At 38.3% G+C, this 17,511-nt stretch overlaps 1 protein-coding gene across 9 annotated transcripts in view; it reads right to left on the reverse strand.

The window, feature by feature from the left end:
- LOC137259924 (uncharacterized) overlaps positions 1-13,008 on the reverse strand; it is a 43,916-nt gene extending 30,908 nt beyond the window's left edge. For 4 of the 9 annotated variants that reach the window (XM_067797576.1, XM_067797571.1, XM_067797574.1 and 1 more), the window contains exons 1-9: positions 12,872-13,008; positions 11,341-11,364; positions 6,120-6,185; positions 5,094-5,141; positions 3,149-3,190; positions 1,823-1,855; positions 1,262-1,294; positions 463-507; positions 8-49 (exon numbers count right to left, since the gene is read on the reverse strand). In XM_067797576.1, the coding sequence (XP_067653677.1) occupies positions 8-49; positions 463-507; positions 1,262-1,294; positions 1,823-1,855; positions 3,149-3,190; positions 5,094-5,141; positions 6,120-6,185; positions 11,341-11,364; positions 12,872-12,905 (367 nt within the window). In that variant the 5' untranslated portion in view covers positions 12,906-13,008. The remainder of the gene's footprint in view (positions 1-7; positions 50-462; positions 508-1,261; positions 1,295-1,822; positions 1,856-3,148; positions 3,191-5,093; positions 5,142-6,119; positions 6,186-11,340; positions 11,365-12,871) is intronic. The other 5 variants (XM_067797575.1, XM_067797570.1, XM_067797572.1 and 2 more) reach the window with 2 other exon arrangements.
- Between the last annotated feature and the right edge of the window lie 4,503 nt (positions 13,009-17,511).

The following is a 17,511-nucleotide window of genomic DNA, read 5'->3' on the forward strand; positions in this document are numbered from 1 at the left end:
TACATACCCATGGATCCTTGTAGGTGGGCTTGAATTTTGGAGTTCATGGCTGCAAGGAAGAGAAACAAGGATTGGAAATAAAACGAAATCAGATACAATATACAGTTATTTAAAGATAGTTATTTTAAAGATTACTTAGAGATACTTTCTGAAAACAGTTTCCTTGAAGTTTTAAAGAAAACAATGCAAATAATCACTTTCTATATCACAGTAGAATATGATTAAGTAAAGAATTGGTCTGAACTTCACTTTTTCTGTCAAATTAAGCTCACTTCGATATCGATGTATTGCTCCTGACAACCAAATAAGCTAATTCGAAAAGTATTTCGAAAAATACTTAGGTATTGAATTCAGCTAAAGGTAATCGAAAATACGAGAACAATAATCATGTCCATGTATTATATAAAAGCAAAAGGCCGTAACGGAAGTATCGGTTTCTCAGGTTTATGTGTTGATTTTCACCATTAAAATTAGCTCTTGCTTGTTGCATCATCGCCTCATATCGCGCTGAAACAGAAACAGTAAACTGCGTCAAGATATTTTGCCCCCAAATCGAATATTTTTTACAAACGAGAATCTCATCTTTTTGTGTTGTTTACTGCCAAGAAAGGGATTGTACTTAACTCTTATGTTTTTAAATCAAAACAATGTTTTCTGTCATTACACTGTTATGATGGTCAACTAAAAACACACGTCAAATAACCTACCACACACATTCCTAGAACACTCTATTGTATTCCATTATTTTCCATGGTTTCATGAATATGCAGTAGGTCAAGAAGGGTGGATATCTGTTTTCTGACTGTGATATCACGACACGATGTGCAGTATTGAATTCCCATCGTTTATGTCCACATTAACATAATCTCTTGGGAGGTGATAATTTTGGGAGGTGACAATTACGACATACGAAGGTATTAATTCTTATGTATGTGTTGAAGGTAAAGGACTGTAAACATCCAAATGCAATCAAAACATCCAGTGTAGAATGTTTTATTGTGTACTTGTTTCATTACTGATCAGTCAAGAGATACAATTTTTTATGGATAGACAATTTCCTTATTGCGATAACGCGAAATCTCAGTGGACATACTAAGACCGTTATTAACACCTTCTGTTAGTATCTATATCCAAACGTCGCATCTGTTGCAATACAGAAGTCTGTCCATAAGAAATGCATCATGTCAGCTTCTAAATGCCACTCTAAAATGTGCTCAGTCGATCTCACAAACCGATGTAAGATTTAGGTGTCTACACTCACCGGCTGCTTGCTGCATCATTGCCAGTTGTGCCGCTGAATCCAAACAAGATAAAAGACATCAATTGACATTACTGTCTTTACTCATTAAAACCCTTAAAGACTTGAGAAACAAACACTTAAAGGCGAAAACTAGAAGATTTATCTCCAATACACAATATCAGGACATTGGATCAATGGATCATGACAAATAAGGCACCTGTTGCAAGTCCATAGTTTGGTTTGTATCATGTGTTCTTTTGATGTTGTTGTCGTTTGGGTTTTTTCTACAGGCAGACTTGCCTTTGCGAGTGTTTGTCTCGTATGTCACAAGCGAGGCAGGATTTAAGATTTCACGAAAAGATGGGAGCATTGCTATTTGTGACTCGTATTTAGTCCCTATTCAGAAACACATGTTTATTATTTATTATATAACCACATAGTTTTTTCACATAAATATAGTACCACCTTTTTTGTTTTTGCATGACTGATATATACCAACATCAGATATTGAAATTATGGCGCCATTGGCAATGGAGAACATTTTATAGTTATACGGACAAATTAGATTATGTGACGACCTACCATCAGACTGCGGCATCATGCCAGGCTGTGCATCTGAAAGTATATATAGAGAAACACATTAAGACTTTGGTTGAATAAACCGGGAAATTATCCATGATTGTGAATATCATTTTGCTGGAAGAATGGCTCCCTCTATACACTTGATAACAAACAGCAAATCCTTTGAAAAATTATTTTTTTCAAACATGGATATATTTGGGAGCTTGTGGAGATGTGTGAATTGGCTGAAATGGTTAATTGATGAACTATAGCATCAATGTTTAAAATGACTGAATAGTCTGTCTACTCATCCATATAAACAGCAATATCCCCGCTTCCTCTGCAAGAATGAACATGTTGTTCTATCGACCAGTTACTGAGCAAGAGGAGTGCTTCAAAAGCACCGTAGTAAGGCGCGCAAGGGACAAAGCACACTGTTTTCTAAACTGTATGACTTTGTGTAAAAAGAATACTTAAAGAGAATAACATTTTTATGAAAGACACTTTTCATCATCGTTCAAATACATACGTAATACCTTTAAGAATGTGTGGTAATTATTACATTTTTACGAATACGTAAAACGTTAATTTCCGCCCACATGTAATCAGCATTCGATGTCCTTGTAATGAAGAAAAAATGTTAACACAGCCATAACGCCATAGTTCCACATTTTGGTTATATGGTTATAATGTCTCACGCTGTTGTTCTTAACTACTGACACCAAGTACATCCGTAGTAACCAGTGATAAACAATACTAAACCGCATCCCAACTCTTCCAACAGAGTGAGTAACCAATGGAGACAGGTTCCAAAGGTGAAGATCACAGATGCCTTCAATGAAATATAATGGATATTGTTTGCCTGTTTTTGGTGAGGGCTAGATGCAGGCACCTTGATAATACAGACCATGATCGTTACTCCACCGGTCAAGAGTTGAAAGTGTTATTCATTGTTTACCAAGATAAAGTTAAAATGCAACATTAACTTACCAATAGCGTATGGACATACAAAAAAATAAATTAGACAACACCCTTCCCAGGAATCTATAGTTATGGAAAGCACATCACTTAGTTACCGTAAACAATGTAAACAAAACCATAGAACCATTTCCACATCCACAAAACTGTCCCCTGGTTGGTCCCTGTTATAAAGCAATAGCACAAGTAATACCCTTCCCACAAGTAACAGCTGTGATTAATGTAAGTGCAAGAGTCGTTGCGAGGTTCACGTTCACAGTTCCCCGACTGAGACATGTCAGCTGGTACTTGTGGACAAGGGAAAGCAGCAAAGCTATTCAAGTCCGTCCCACAAGCGATGCACTACCAATGTGCTTCAACCACAGATACCCTTGGTCTTGTTCTTCTTTCCAGTTTGACTTGTTGCTTTTTCTTTCAAAACATGAAACATTGAGATTCAAAAAAAACATTTGGTATTTACAGGTGTTTGTGTGGAAGATATGTCAAATTATATATTCTAATTATATATTCTAATTTTTCAGAAAAGTACAGATTCTGGAACCATTTTGGAGTTGTGTTCTTTTTCTCTTTCAGAGAGACACCAGTACACCAAGTTAGCGATCTAACCCACTCAGCTTCTTGTAAAAGTAGTAACGTAAACGTTGCTGAAGTAAAAAGATGAAGCGTGTTAGAGACACGGTGCCCCTGGGAACATTTTTTTCAGTATTGGGGTTGTTAAGTCGTTTTGTACTTTAACATTCAGTATGTTTGGGTTAAGAGTGTGTGAGAGTGAGTAAGGTTTTATGCCGCTTTTAACAATATTCCAGCAATATCACGGCGGGGGATACCAGAAATCGGCTTCAAACATTGTTCCCATCTGGGTAATCGAACGAGCGAACCAAGGAACTGAACAAGCGAACGCTTTAACCACAAGGCTACCCCACCGTTTTTTTAAGAAGTAGAGACTCTCACTGAGTATTACACATTGTTTCGGTGAGAATAATGCATGGTTAAATTGAAATGTTCATCATTCAGTATGGAACAATCATTTACAATCTTAGATTTCCTGTCTTCATCAGATCCAGACGTACAGTAGATGCCAGCGATTTTAGAACATAAACCGTGTCAACTGCTTTGAGACTTGCACATGTGCAAAAGACTTTCTGAAACATTTATTAGCATTTAAAATCAGGATGTCTGCTTCAGGAAGTGTCCTGCAAGTCATGCAATATTCTATTTTAACGTATATTCCTTGTAGCGACCGTTGTTGAAGGTGACAAGTTCATAGACTCGTCATTAATCACTATACGTCACATACTACGGTTATGATGGATGCAGCATGACAGGGCCGCTTTGATCACGACAGAATCTTCTGCTAAAAATACTTTTGAATAGTTTCGGGGACAAATGGCGCGTGAAAAATATCATTTCACACATGTCTTCAATACTGACTTTTCCAAGAGAAATGCTGTATCTTATGATTTGTTTGTTGTTGTTTGAGGTCTTACTCTGCATTTTTCCAGCATTACAACAATATAGACAGATCAGACACCCCAGTGATCGATATTATGAGCACCTATCCTCGGCAATGGGACACCATGAGGCGTTGACGTGAGCATCCGGGTTCTAGATTGCCCTCAGCAACTTATTCACGACAAGCAGGATCGGATAGCCACGCCCTCAACCTGGTTCATATATGTCGTAGCATATCCATGTGTGTAGATTGTCCCGATGGATTGACTCGTCACGATAATGTACAATCCACTGTCATATAAAGATGGTACATCACTGTATGAGGTGATACAACCAACCTTTATAACACGCTAATAGTTCATTTACTTTTAAAATGTCCATGTACTTCGCTTCTTTCAGGCAAAGTGTGTCTGAGGCCCATATATGTTATCCTAAAGCAGACACAATTGATGACTTGAATATTTTATCTAGATTGGATTTTTCTGTTCTTTTCAGTCAACGTGATATTTACTACGACCTGAAAAGTATGACGTCTGTTGAAAGCTAAAGACATAGGTGACAACCAATCCCCATTCACTTTCATGGCGAATGCGTATTACTTTCATATACTCCAAATTATTTTTGAAGTTGCATTGCAAGTCCCGTGCAAGTGTTCATTAAAACGATTCAGGGTTGTGTGCATTTACTTGGAAAGGATACCAGTAACCCCCCAAGACATCATGTAGAAGTTTTGTGAGGAGGCTGATTCACACACTGATAATGATATGAAGGATTTTGATCCTTCTAATGTCTTGAGCCAGACAGGGTTGCTTCCTTTGGCCTGGGATGAACCTAATCATCTCTTAGATCATTAGAAGATTACCTGATTGTGTATGTGCTAGTTGTCCGGCAGGCTGCGGTGAACTGCCACCTGGAAAAATAACAGAAAACGAAATGAGTATTATCATATGCAAATGTGGAGATGTCGTGGATTGGGAATGTGTTTTGGTGTGTAAAGACCTCTTAAGGTGTGTAGAGATCTCGAAATGTATGTCGAGAACTAGGAATGCGTGTGGGAATCTAAGAATGTGTGTCGAGAACTAGGAATGTGTGTCGAGAACTGGGAATGCGTGAAGGGATCTCAGAATGTGTGACGAGAATTAGGAATGCGTGTATAGAACTGGGAATGTGTGAAGGGATCTCAGAATGTGTGACGAGAATTAGGAATGCGTGTATAGAACTGGGAATGTGTGAAGGGATCTCAGAATGTGTGACGAGAATTAGGAATGCGTGTATAGAACTGGGAATGCGTGAAGGGATCTCAGAATGTGTGACGAGAATTAGGAATGCGTGTATAGGGATCTTGGAGTATGAGTAGGGCTCTAGAAATCTGTGCGTGCGTTAAGAAATGACGGTCACTATTAGCAATTTGGGTAAATTTCAAGGAATATATGTGGGCTCGGACACGTACACACACATACACATACAATGTAGGCCAGGCTAAGCCACCATGAACCCACTTCCTCTCCGAATGGCAATGATGTGAGTATGGCTACTTCCTAGGTATCGGTGTATTCATAATGTGCATCACCGCCAGAGACGGCACATGGACGTACGATGCACTTAACGATGTATTGAGGGCACTGCTCCATTGATACTAACAGACAGGAGACCTTAAGCAGGAATACGTGTTCTTTGACATTTAATGAACAGTAGTCCAACTGCATCGTGGCTTGTCGACATGATGTTAGAATCGACAGTGATGTGTGTCTCAGATGCTTACCATCTTGATGGAACTAGGGAGTATGGCATGACACTGACAAATCTTGAAACATGACGAACCGAAATGAAATCTTACCATCACAAGTGTTAGTAACCGTTTACCTGTTGTGTCAGGTACTGTACTTACCTGTGTTGCCTCCTTGTGAAATGGCGAAAAACCCACCCGGTTGCCAGGATGTGGTCGGCATTCCCACTGCAGCAGACAAAGTCGACAGTGAGTGAATTTGAAAAACATATGTCTAGATTAATGGTACTGGACTGTCACCAGAAGGGGCACGATAAGACAACAACAAAAAAACAACGACGTGTTTTCAAATCCAGAAACGAGACTCGAACCCAAGAAAATGTTGATGTCATCTGAGCAGTAAGAAAATATGTGCACCGATCGTTAGCGACTTAGAGGCAGTTACGTCCATTTTCACAGACATTGTTACTCGCATTCTTATATGCTACAATGGCCTTAGAGGAGTCGGTTGGAACAGATACCACTGATAACATTGGACCTTGGAATATTAGACCTTGGAATAGTGCACCTTAGAAACTCCATGATGAATTCGGAAAGGGTAAGCAAGTCATGCATGGCAAATGGTATCCTGAAACTGTCTCACATTTGAAGATAGATGAAGGTAAAGCCGGTAAATTGGGTGAGGCTGACAATCGAACGAAATCTCTTGACTCTTGTGCGATGGGGTAAATTGTGACATCACCTACATCTGACGTCATATCGATAATTATGATGTACAGACAGATGAACCCGTCCATATCTATGCGTATATTTACGAGAACACCACATGAACTATCTTGATCCCATAAAGTACCCCTCTCCCAACCCCACCCCTTCCCACACGCACACACATCACCACCATCAGACAACCCTGAACACCCATATCATACCATGGTGACACAATCTGGGACTTTCCCCGTCCTAATTAATCCAGGGTGTTATATGTAAAGTTATATGAAAAGTACCCTGGAACTATTTAGATTCTGTAAAACGCGACCTCACTTGAAGGTGGTTGACGGTGCGTGGCGGACTTGAGGGCTCATTCTTCACGACATATGTAACTTACATTATCATATTGAGAGAACATGTTTTTTAACATTGTCAACATGTCAGCTATTTTTGTCGTGAATCATCAAACCAAGAAAAGGACTGATCATCTTCCTTTGTTTGATAACCTGTTAAACCATTCATTTCTTTTGCAAACAGGTATTGGAAATGGAACATGTACTTCACGGACAACACATGAACCGTACCTACATCGAACTAAAACCCGACTGTACTCTCCCTGTAGTCATGGAAAGAACAACAAATACTACTTTCATTATTGTATGACTCCTCAGTCTGTAAACAACAGATTCTACTATATCTATTTCGAATCAAAGAATTATGACGGTCGTACACTTAAAATTTGTCTCAAATATCGTACGACGCTTTCGTCAGATATGTTTTCTAAAGATAGGCCATAAATGTTCATTGAATACATTGTATTCCATATTTTCAAAGATATAATTTCTAATTCATCCTTCTCCTTAATATATCATTGAGTGCGGCGTTAAATAACAAAGCTTCAATCGATCTCTCCAATTTTCATGATATAGGCAACAAAGTCCTTAACAGAACACATCTTTGACTCAAACATAATCAATTACGAACATATTTTACGCATGCTCTTGTAAATCACCTGTGCACCTTGCTGTAAGCAGGTGTTCGCAAAATCAGCGTATCCTGACACATTGTTGCCAGCCGACACGAACACAACTGCTTCAGGGCATGTCGAATCGTCAGCTTTACCTGGTCCACAAAATGTGCAGAAGGTCGACTTCGTACCTCTATTCTATAAAATATGTCCTAATATATCTCCACACACGTCAGAACCGTTTGGCAGATAAACCGTATGTTTTCAATTTATTTTATCACTCACGTGGCTATTTTAACTCATACATTATGCATTATTATAAATGTCCTAGAAGGATTACCATGCTGTTCCACTACCACTACACGTCTTCTTTGTGACTGGAAGTCGTTCACGCATTTTTCTGTTAACAATATACGGATCATTCAAATTTGACAGAATGACATGAGAATAAGAAAGGAATTGTTCCGATATATCAGATGATTACTTAAACTGTCAGTCGTTGATCCCCCGCGATTTGCTTTTCATGACTAGCTGACATTGTTGCTTACCTTCTTAGAAGCAGAGACGAGAACACTGTCGTTTCATCATATTGTTTTTCTATCATTTATAAGCATTGAAGAATAATTTCTGATGTGAATACTGTCGGACCACGACGTTCCATTGGTCTTCATTAAGCTATACTGCACTATGATGTGAAACATCCTCATATACTGAAGTTAACAAATAAGGATACATCTTACTACTGAGTCGTGACAGAGTAGAATGCATTGCAACTTAAGACGTATACGTCACGGTATCGTGTATTCTGCCAAACAAGCCACATCCAATAGTATATCATCGTGTAGTAATATGTTTGCAAATAAGCCCACATTGAAATGAATTCAGGGATCAGTCATCAAGATTTGAGATCTGAACAGCTGATTCAGCTGAACGACGCATGACAGGTAAAGTATGTGTACAACTGTGTACTCGCATATTTCTGGATGAGCAATTTATAAATCTTGACGCTACCCTTTTCAACTTCATTTATCTTTCACTCGCGTCCAAGTAAACGTTCATATCTACATGTAAATTGACAAAACAGGATCGTCAATAATGATTAATTCTTCTCTGACTGACAGCACACTAAATAGAATGAACTACAAACAATTAAAAAATCATTTAAAAATATTGATATTTTTTTAGATTCCTCAAGTGAAAAACATGGGAAGATAAGTGACGTTTTCACCGCTTGAACACTGACTTTTATTGCCTATGTCATCATTAAAACATGTTAAAGTACAGAATCCACGAGAAGGGTTAGTCGACTACGTTATCATGTCTGTATTCAATCTCAATCAGTTACAGCTGACATATGTTCATTTTCTAACGAATCAAAGGTACGAAATATTGTCTGCGTTCTGTCACTTCACATGGCGAGTGATGAATGAGTGTTTGACACGCTCAACTGAATGAGAAATGAATGTCGTTTATGCTTCACGAGTTCTTCAAGAAAGTTGCCATGTACTGAACTTAAAAAGTCAAGATTGTCAATTTTATTCTTGACTCACAATTACACTTCACAACCTCCCATCAAACATGCCACAAACAGAGCGTTTCAATGTCAAATTTGCCTTGAGTTCAAAACATTTGAAGAAGAAAAGTAATATTTTTATGGACAGATAGCTTCTTTATGGCAAAAAGATGAGACTTTTTGGTGCAAATGCTAACACCGAAGTTCCATTAATATGCATTAAGTTCAAAACGTTTGTTATGCATGTTTTATAATATACTGTGTAACACACGCCTGAAGGACTATGATAAATAATAATATCATGTTATATATTTTGCACAGCTTTTGCCTGCGCTATTCAACGTTTTGTTAGGTACATTTTATAATATACCGTTTAACACACACCTGAATGACTTTGATCAAAACCATTATTATGTTATACGTTTGTTATTATGTTATTATTATGTTATACATATAGCGCTTGCGTGCGCTAATAAACGTTTGTTTTGTATATTATAACTCACATCTGAATGACTTTGATCAAAATCACTATTATGCGTTAAACATTTTGCACAACGTTTGCATGCGCTAACTTCTTTGATGCTCGCATGAAGGACTCACTTCATCTAAAATACTTAAATAACAACAATTTTTAACTAACCATGGTTACTAACATATCAAAGTATCTATAAAACGCGAAACTTTTAGAATGAATAATGACACCAGGTGTTCATGCAGAGGATAGGCATACGTCAACTCAACCAGTAAAACATACAACCTGCCCAGTTTGCTTACAGATGAGTTTTTTCGTGTGTTTTTTTTTACATTACAAAACATAGATGGATTTTATACCGGACGTGCCAGGCGTCATTTAGAGGCAGATTTAAGTCAGGTGGGAGCGGACATTACACACAGTGTTTGTTGTCCAAAGTAAAGGAGGAAAAAAATGTTTCCTTTTGTCTTGGCTTCTGTTTCATTCATTCTAGTCCACGAAATGCATGTGTTGATACAAACCTTGAAGGAAACATACTTCAACATTTTTTAACGTCAAGGAACATACCTTTCGACTGTAACTGAAATCCTAAATAACATGGTGACTTTGTGTCTTGGCGAGTTCTACATAATCCGTCTCGGCCGAAGTATTGTAACTTGTGACATGTTTGAAATGTAATAGTTGAACAAACGAAACAAGCAGATGATTGATAAAAACAAACAAACCAAAAATGCTTATTCGACGAATCGGATAGTTTTCTTATGAACCTTATTTTCGGAGTATTTCTGCTACCCTAATTCATGAATTATGGAAACATACCAGTGTCACTGTGTGACGGCCATTTCATCTACATGAATGATACTTCTATCTCTACAGTTGATACTGGCATATAATACTTAATACTTAAGTATGCGTGTATGATTATATGATCAATGTTGAACATCTCATCTTAAGTTTGACAATTATGGTAACCATACTTTCAACAGTAATCGACCCTGCCTGATGTACGAATATCACATACAGAGGTAAAAGTTTTGTTACTACGTATATGTTAGTAGTATTACCTATATGATGAACAAATAGACAACTAACCGAAATGGCCCAAGGGTCCAAAAGGTCCAAGAAAACACTATAATACTCCTATTACATACAGCATTGTCAAACAAACATTTTGTGTTTACTTGTTTGTTTGTTAGTTTTCTTAGCCACCATCAACGTTTTGAAAAGGTTGCTTATTTTCAGGTAGAATGCAAGTTATTACGGGTGTATTTTCCTTAGCTTGGCATTTTACCTACTTTACCGAAATGTGCCATGTTAATTCCTTGAAATAAATGTCCTGGGCAATTTTGTGGCAGCGAAGTCTTTCTTTGGAAGTTATTACGTGTATATATTTTTACATGTGTTTTTTTTTTTCTATGATTGGGTGTTTTTTTCCATGATTTTAAATGAACATGTTAAGACACTGGACTAGAATTGGCTTTCAGTTGTACATGTGTGCTATAGGGCCTGAGTGTCCAGAGTCAATCACTTAGCAGAAGACAATAACCATATTCCACATTCTCTCGTGATGTCAGTTATCGCAGTTTCCAGTCCAGTTCTATTTACCTACAGGCAGGAGTCGCATGATGTGAAGATTGTTAAATATGGCGTAAGTAACCAGGAAACAAAAAAGATTGATCTATATTTTGAACCCAGCGCTAAATAGGAGGCGGTGCTAACTTACCAATGACGTCACGGGATGCAAGAACTGCAACAGAAAAGGTTAAAACTTGAATCAATGAAGAGACGAGAATGGTTGAAACAATAAACATTCATGTTTGCCTGTCTATCCCAAGACGGAATAATCTGACACGCGCACACTTGATCAGCAACTTTAGGTTGATACACAACCAGAAATCATTGATGTTTTCATATGAACGAAAATTTTTGCAGTTTAATATATATTTTTTAAAACATGTTCGCGTAGGGCATGTGCAGTAGAACGATGCGTACATAGCTTTGGCGTCATCTAATCCTCACAATTCGCCATATATAAATGATCTTCCTTGTCATACTTCGTCGCCACTGAGATCGAATATCAGCTTGATTATGCTATTTGATTTGTCATATTTTAGGCTTTCGATCGGCATGAAGCGGTATATGGAAAGTCTGTTTTATACAGATTTTGACCCAGTAGAAAGAGTGGATACAGTCTCTCGTTATGCTATAAACAAAAAAAACACGATATCCACAGTCAAAACTGAAAGCAAACATAAATAGTGAAAATGACTTGCCAACAAATGTCAGAAAACATATCCCTTCTGAATGAAAAGTCAAGTAGAATACGTGAGTTTATTTTACGCCGCACTCAGCAATATTGCAGCTATATGGAGGCGGTCTGTAAACTAACAAGTCTAGACAATCCAATGATCAACAACATGAGCATCGATTTACTCAACTAGGACACGGTGTCATGTGTCAACAAAGTCAGCGGGCCTGGTAATCGGCGCTCGCCTCTTACGACAAACATGGTTACTGAAGATCAATTCTAAGCCGGACTTTCGAGTTTCGAAAAGTGATCTAAACACACTTGTATTAATCAATGTTCCTAACAAACACGCTTACAACGATATGAGGGCTATAATGAGCTTTTGGGGGAAAACTTCTGTAACTTCTATTTAGCAAGCAGTATATGTACCGTTGAATATTGTTGCACATACTCTCGCTGTTTGTGAATAATATTGAGGGTATTGCGTTTACTCCTTCAAATAACTGCAAACCTGCATTCATTTGAAAAGGTATCGTTGGGGCAATCTGGTCACCAACAAAATGTCCAAAGGGACATAAACAAAATTCACTCATTCTTTTCAGATGCCATAAGCAGAAGCTGAAGAGAATTGTTATAAGATCGTTAGAGTTCATCATACGTACACTAAACAGCAACATACTCCCCCTTGTAAGAAAGATTTAACATACCAATGACAAATGCGTTTTGTCCTTAAAACCATTGCGAAACCACTTCCAAAACCATAACAGGGCCTGTGTCATTCAGTTCTTGTATTTCGATCAGCACTACACGAAAATACGCAGGCTCGAGATATTTGATTAAAATGACGCTGATTCTGTTGCAGTTGGTAGCACATCTTCAAAAATGCAGATACACGTCACAAAGCTTCTGGCTTGTTTGCGTGCAGCATGATATTGCAGATATATTCCCAAACACCACTCGCTCAGTCATAAATTAATCTATATGCGTGAAGGTATCCAAATCTTACCCAAGAGAACTGTAGATACAAATAACGCCGTCATCTTGTTGAAGTCTTTCTGTGCTTATCGAAAATAGGGACGGCGAGAGTAAACCACCTTGTCTAACAAAGCCGTCCAGCGGCAGACTGAGACACACCGTGGATCAGCCAGCCTCTTGTCTCACCTTTAAGTTGATGGATTACCTAACACCTTGACAGCTACCTTCAGCGCATTGTAAGACAAGGGGGGATTGTAATTAAGTTGACGAACTGCCAACAATATCCCTGCATAAAATGTACAGCGTATGACTCAGGTCATTCTAATGGGTAAGGAAGCATTGAGACACAGTTGTGTTACTGAGCCAAATTAATGCGTTCGGGATTCAACGAAACAACACAAATAATTGTCATTTTACTTTTCATGCCTCCATTGTAGGATTTATGGAATGCATTGAATGAAGGGTTCATCCATGTCATTGATCTGCTAGTATTCACATATAATTACCAAAAAACATAGAAGTACATATGACACTGTTGAACCAACCAGAACCTGTTTGACAAAGCGCATGCAGCTTTTCTTCTAAAGCCACCATAAACTTTAGGCATTGATAAAAGCAGGAAGCAAAATTCATCCCATCACATTTAAAATAGGAATACCTCTTCACGTTAGTGAAAAGGACAATGTCAACAGTACAATACATCAAAGAGTTCAATCTGTTGACATCTTATTCGTCAGTACGTGTTGAATAGTGAATGTCGGACACAAGATGTTTGACACAGTGTCTGTTTCTTTGACACGGTGACCCCATGCTGCTAAGACCCCGTGACCTCTGTACAAGAGATCACAATAGTCATCCTGTCATGTACAGTTCATATTCAGTGCCATAGTGTACAGTTATACATGAATAAGGGGCTGATCCATTATCCTGTCTATGCTTCATTGTGGTTACCCGACAAATAACAAATCAACGAAGTCTCCCATATTTTGAAATTGGGAGTCCGCATGCATGATATTCCCACAGACATACTTTTTGAATTTGCCGATTACCATTCAGAATTGTCCGTCTGTTTTTATAAACCTTTGACTCAGTGTTTTTAAAAATATATTAATACTTCCAGATAGTAGAAGCGCTATCACGACTGGATATTGCAGCTTTTTAGGGTTACCGTAAAAGTGAGAGTTAAAAGTGAGATCGTAAACACAATACTCAAGATCCTTATAAATCAAGCATTGAAGATAAATGATATTCTTGACTGAAAAAAGTAAAGAGAATAACTACATTCGACTTGTGAATTTCATGTTCGTTACTGAATTCATTATAATGCATTATAATTACATTTGCTTTGATTGCTTTGGATTATGTTCTGATTTGTAAGCTTGAGACCAGTGAAGGTCCCGGGGTAAAACAGGCCTTCAGCATCTCATTTTTGCCATAAAAGGCGACTCAACTTGTCGTAAGAGGCGACTACCGGGATCGGGTGGTCAGGCTCGCTGGCTTGGCTGACACAGGTCATCAGTTCCCAGTTGCGCAGATCAATGCTCATGTTGTTGATCAGGCTCGATTATTTACAGACCGCCGCCGTATCGCTGGAATATTGCTGAGTGCGGCGTAAAACTAAACTCACTCACTCACTGTAAGTATGACATAGCCGAAAGAATAAGAAAAGCATTCCTGAATTATGAAGCAGTGGAGAGAGAGAGAGAGAGACCTCTGTTTAGGAAAATAGTTCATTTGGACTTTTTTGTAGTGATGTTTCTTTCATAATGTACTTACACATACACGCTCTCTCTCTCTCTCTCTCTCTCTCTTTCTCTCTCTCTCTCTCTCTCTCTCTCTCACACACACACACACACACACACTAGAGGCTAACCCATGGTTTAAGAAACTAGGTCATGTGGACTTCATGGCGGCGGTCTGTAAATAATAAAGTGATCAACAGCTTGAGCATCGTTCGAGGCAAATATTGCTGAGCGTAGCGTGAAACAACCAAGCAAAGACCATACAATCTGTCTATTACATTAAGTGTAATATGTACTTAAAAATGAACCCGCATAACACTTAATCTCAAACTGACTGTCAACATAAACCCAGCTATGGCAAAGTAGGCATGGAGCAAAAATGACATTTATCCGGCCAACTGTCTTCGTTGTACAGCTGATGGCATGAAGGACAAGAAATCCGTTTTATAAAGTGTCGTGTTTAAAATGTTCACCATGCATTTCCGTAAGATTAATAAGCACCTCGGTATACAGAAACGAAACAAAATACGAAACGTATACGGTGGGCCCCGGCATGTTTAAGTGAACTTGCAAATTTCTATTGTATAATACAGAGACTGAAGGACTAGAATTCGCCGAGAGAACATCAAAATGTTTGTCAGGAGCGTAGCTGAAATTAAGAAAACATGATTACAAGTCCTCGGTATTATCTATATGTGTTACATTGAATATGACAAATCAGTGATTTTGTAAATCTTTGCTACCTATTACAGGTTTGCTACGCGCCTGTATGCGTGCTAGATTTTGGATGAGGGGTTGTGAGGGGTGACGAGGCTACCATCTAAACATCTAAACAGGTACTTTAACACATCTAGAACCTACACATGAAAGGGACAAAGAAAGTGCACAGGTCTGTTTGTAGGACCTGAAACCATGATGAGGTTCTTGAGAGGCATATAGATGTTGGTATTCAAGTAAAAGGCAAATAGTATGGATGTCAACATCTTTATTGTATGTCACAACGGTTCTGTGCAATCTCCTATTCTGGACTAGTCCAGAAAACATGTAAAAAGGATGTTATCATCCATAATATTTTCCTTTTACTTGTTTTACGGTGTGTAAAATATTCATGAATAGTTCTTACGGTTTACAAGAAACAGACATGACCCCTTTGATTTCCCGGGTCAAAATCAATTGTGATTGCAAACTTAATCCCAGCTCTAAACAGTTCCTCACCAGACGATCACAGGTCTTGTTAAACAGTGTGCATTTTCACATTGCAGCATGAAAGGGGAAAACGGTTTAGTTTCGGGAGTAGTTTTCTTTACGTAGGTTATTAAAGTCAGTGAGATGATATATTTCTCCTTTGATGTCAGTTGGGGTGGAAAAAAGCAAAGTTGTGAAAACCAAAGCGGTGTACCATGATACATGTAAATGTAAACTTCAAACTGAGAAATAGGTTAGTTGCATTTAAGTTGATAACTAAGATATATTCAAATCCTTCTTAAGAAAAGTTTGCCCCTGGCGACGAAGCTGCACAAATTAAAGAATGTTCTATTCTTAACAGAAGTCTGTGTTAATGAAGATGTAAGATTTACACATCAACTGCCTACGGGTTTTCTCGACATGATGTCTGAGTGTTGCCCCGGGCTGTTTACAATCTTCGTGTGTAGAGAACACTGACTGAGCTAGTGTGGACATTTGTTTGTCATATATTATACATGGATCCGTGACAGACCCGTGACAGGTGACGATTGTTCGGTGGTAACCTTTTGGGGTAATTGTTGCCAGTCGTCCTGACGTGACGCATTGGATGGTGACGAAACTAAAGAGTGATTGATTTGTTTTTATGGGTACGGATGACGTCAGTTACATCCTATCTGCCTTGCTACTTGCCTTATGTCTACACAAGAACAACAACTATATATTGCCAGCATACGTTTGTGCACAAGCCCAAATTATTTAGTGATAGGAATTGTGGTTAGCAGTGGCTTGGGCTGATGACGTAATTTTAGGACTTCTCCGCAAAGAAAGAAGCTTTATGAATGCATTTCAACAAATGTTGCTCATTCTGTGGGGTGGATGCAAGTGCGTGTATTCAATTCGTTACGCATTTTGTGACAGTCAGACGTGCAAATAGAATCAGCATGTCATATCCACAAGTCCCTCATAAACATACACCTATGACCGTCATTTACTTACTCAAAGTTGTTTGTTTACCACGCGCACGATTTTGAACTGACGATATCTCAAACTACACCTGCAACCGTTTATTTCATCACCCACATATGCAGTTGTTTGTGGCAAAATAGTTATGTGGTGTCATGGTACATTTTGTTTAGCTTGATAGTCAGCAGGGGTGTTATGATACAGGTGCCTCACGATAAGATACGTATCTCGATACTGAGGTCACGATACGATACGTATTGCGATACGACATCTTCGACGTTTTGTGCTAAATAAGCAGTCATAACCGTAATGGGAAGATGTCTAATGTTGAAACCATAGTTCACTGAAAACCTCTTCACAAATAATCCAAGTCATTTATAAGTAGAGATTAACAGATAAAGGACATTTATTCACCAGCCAGGTACCCATCACTCACTCTCGACAACTCACGTTTGCTGTTTTGTGTTAAAATACAAGATACATGTATTAAGACACACAATAGCAATCGATATGAGTGAACATCACATGAATCGTGCATTGTATCTTTCAAAGTTTGCCGACGATGCACAGGTGCATCGGTGAATCCTTGCATCCCTAGGAATCATTATTTTTTGTAAATATTTATATATTCTATACTCTTAAACACAGCTATATTTAGTCTGAAAGCACTTCCACTGTGAACCGCAGAGTTTTTGTTAGATGTAATGGCAGCCAAAACAATAGCTTGTATATGAAATACTTTAGATCTGTGCTAATCTCCAGTACACATACATATTTGCCA

The sequence above is a fragment of the Haliotis asinina genome, chromosome 13, assembly GCF_037392515.1.
Source record: "Haliotis asinina isolate JCU_RB_2024 chromosome 13, JCU_Hal_asi_v2, whole genome shotgun sequence".
In the NCBI taxonomy this organism is placed as follows: domain Eukaryota; kingdom Metazoa; phylum Mollusca; class Gastropoda; order Lepetellida; family Haliotidae; genus Haliotis; species Haliotis asinina.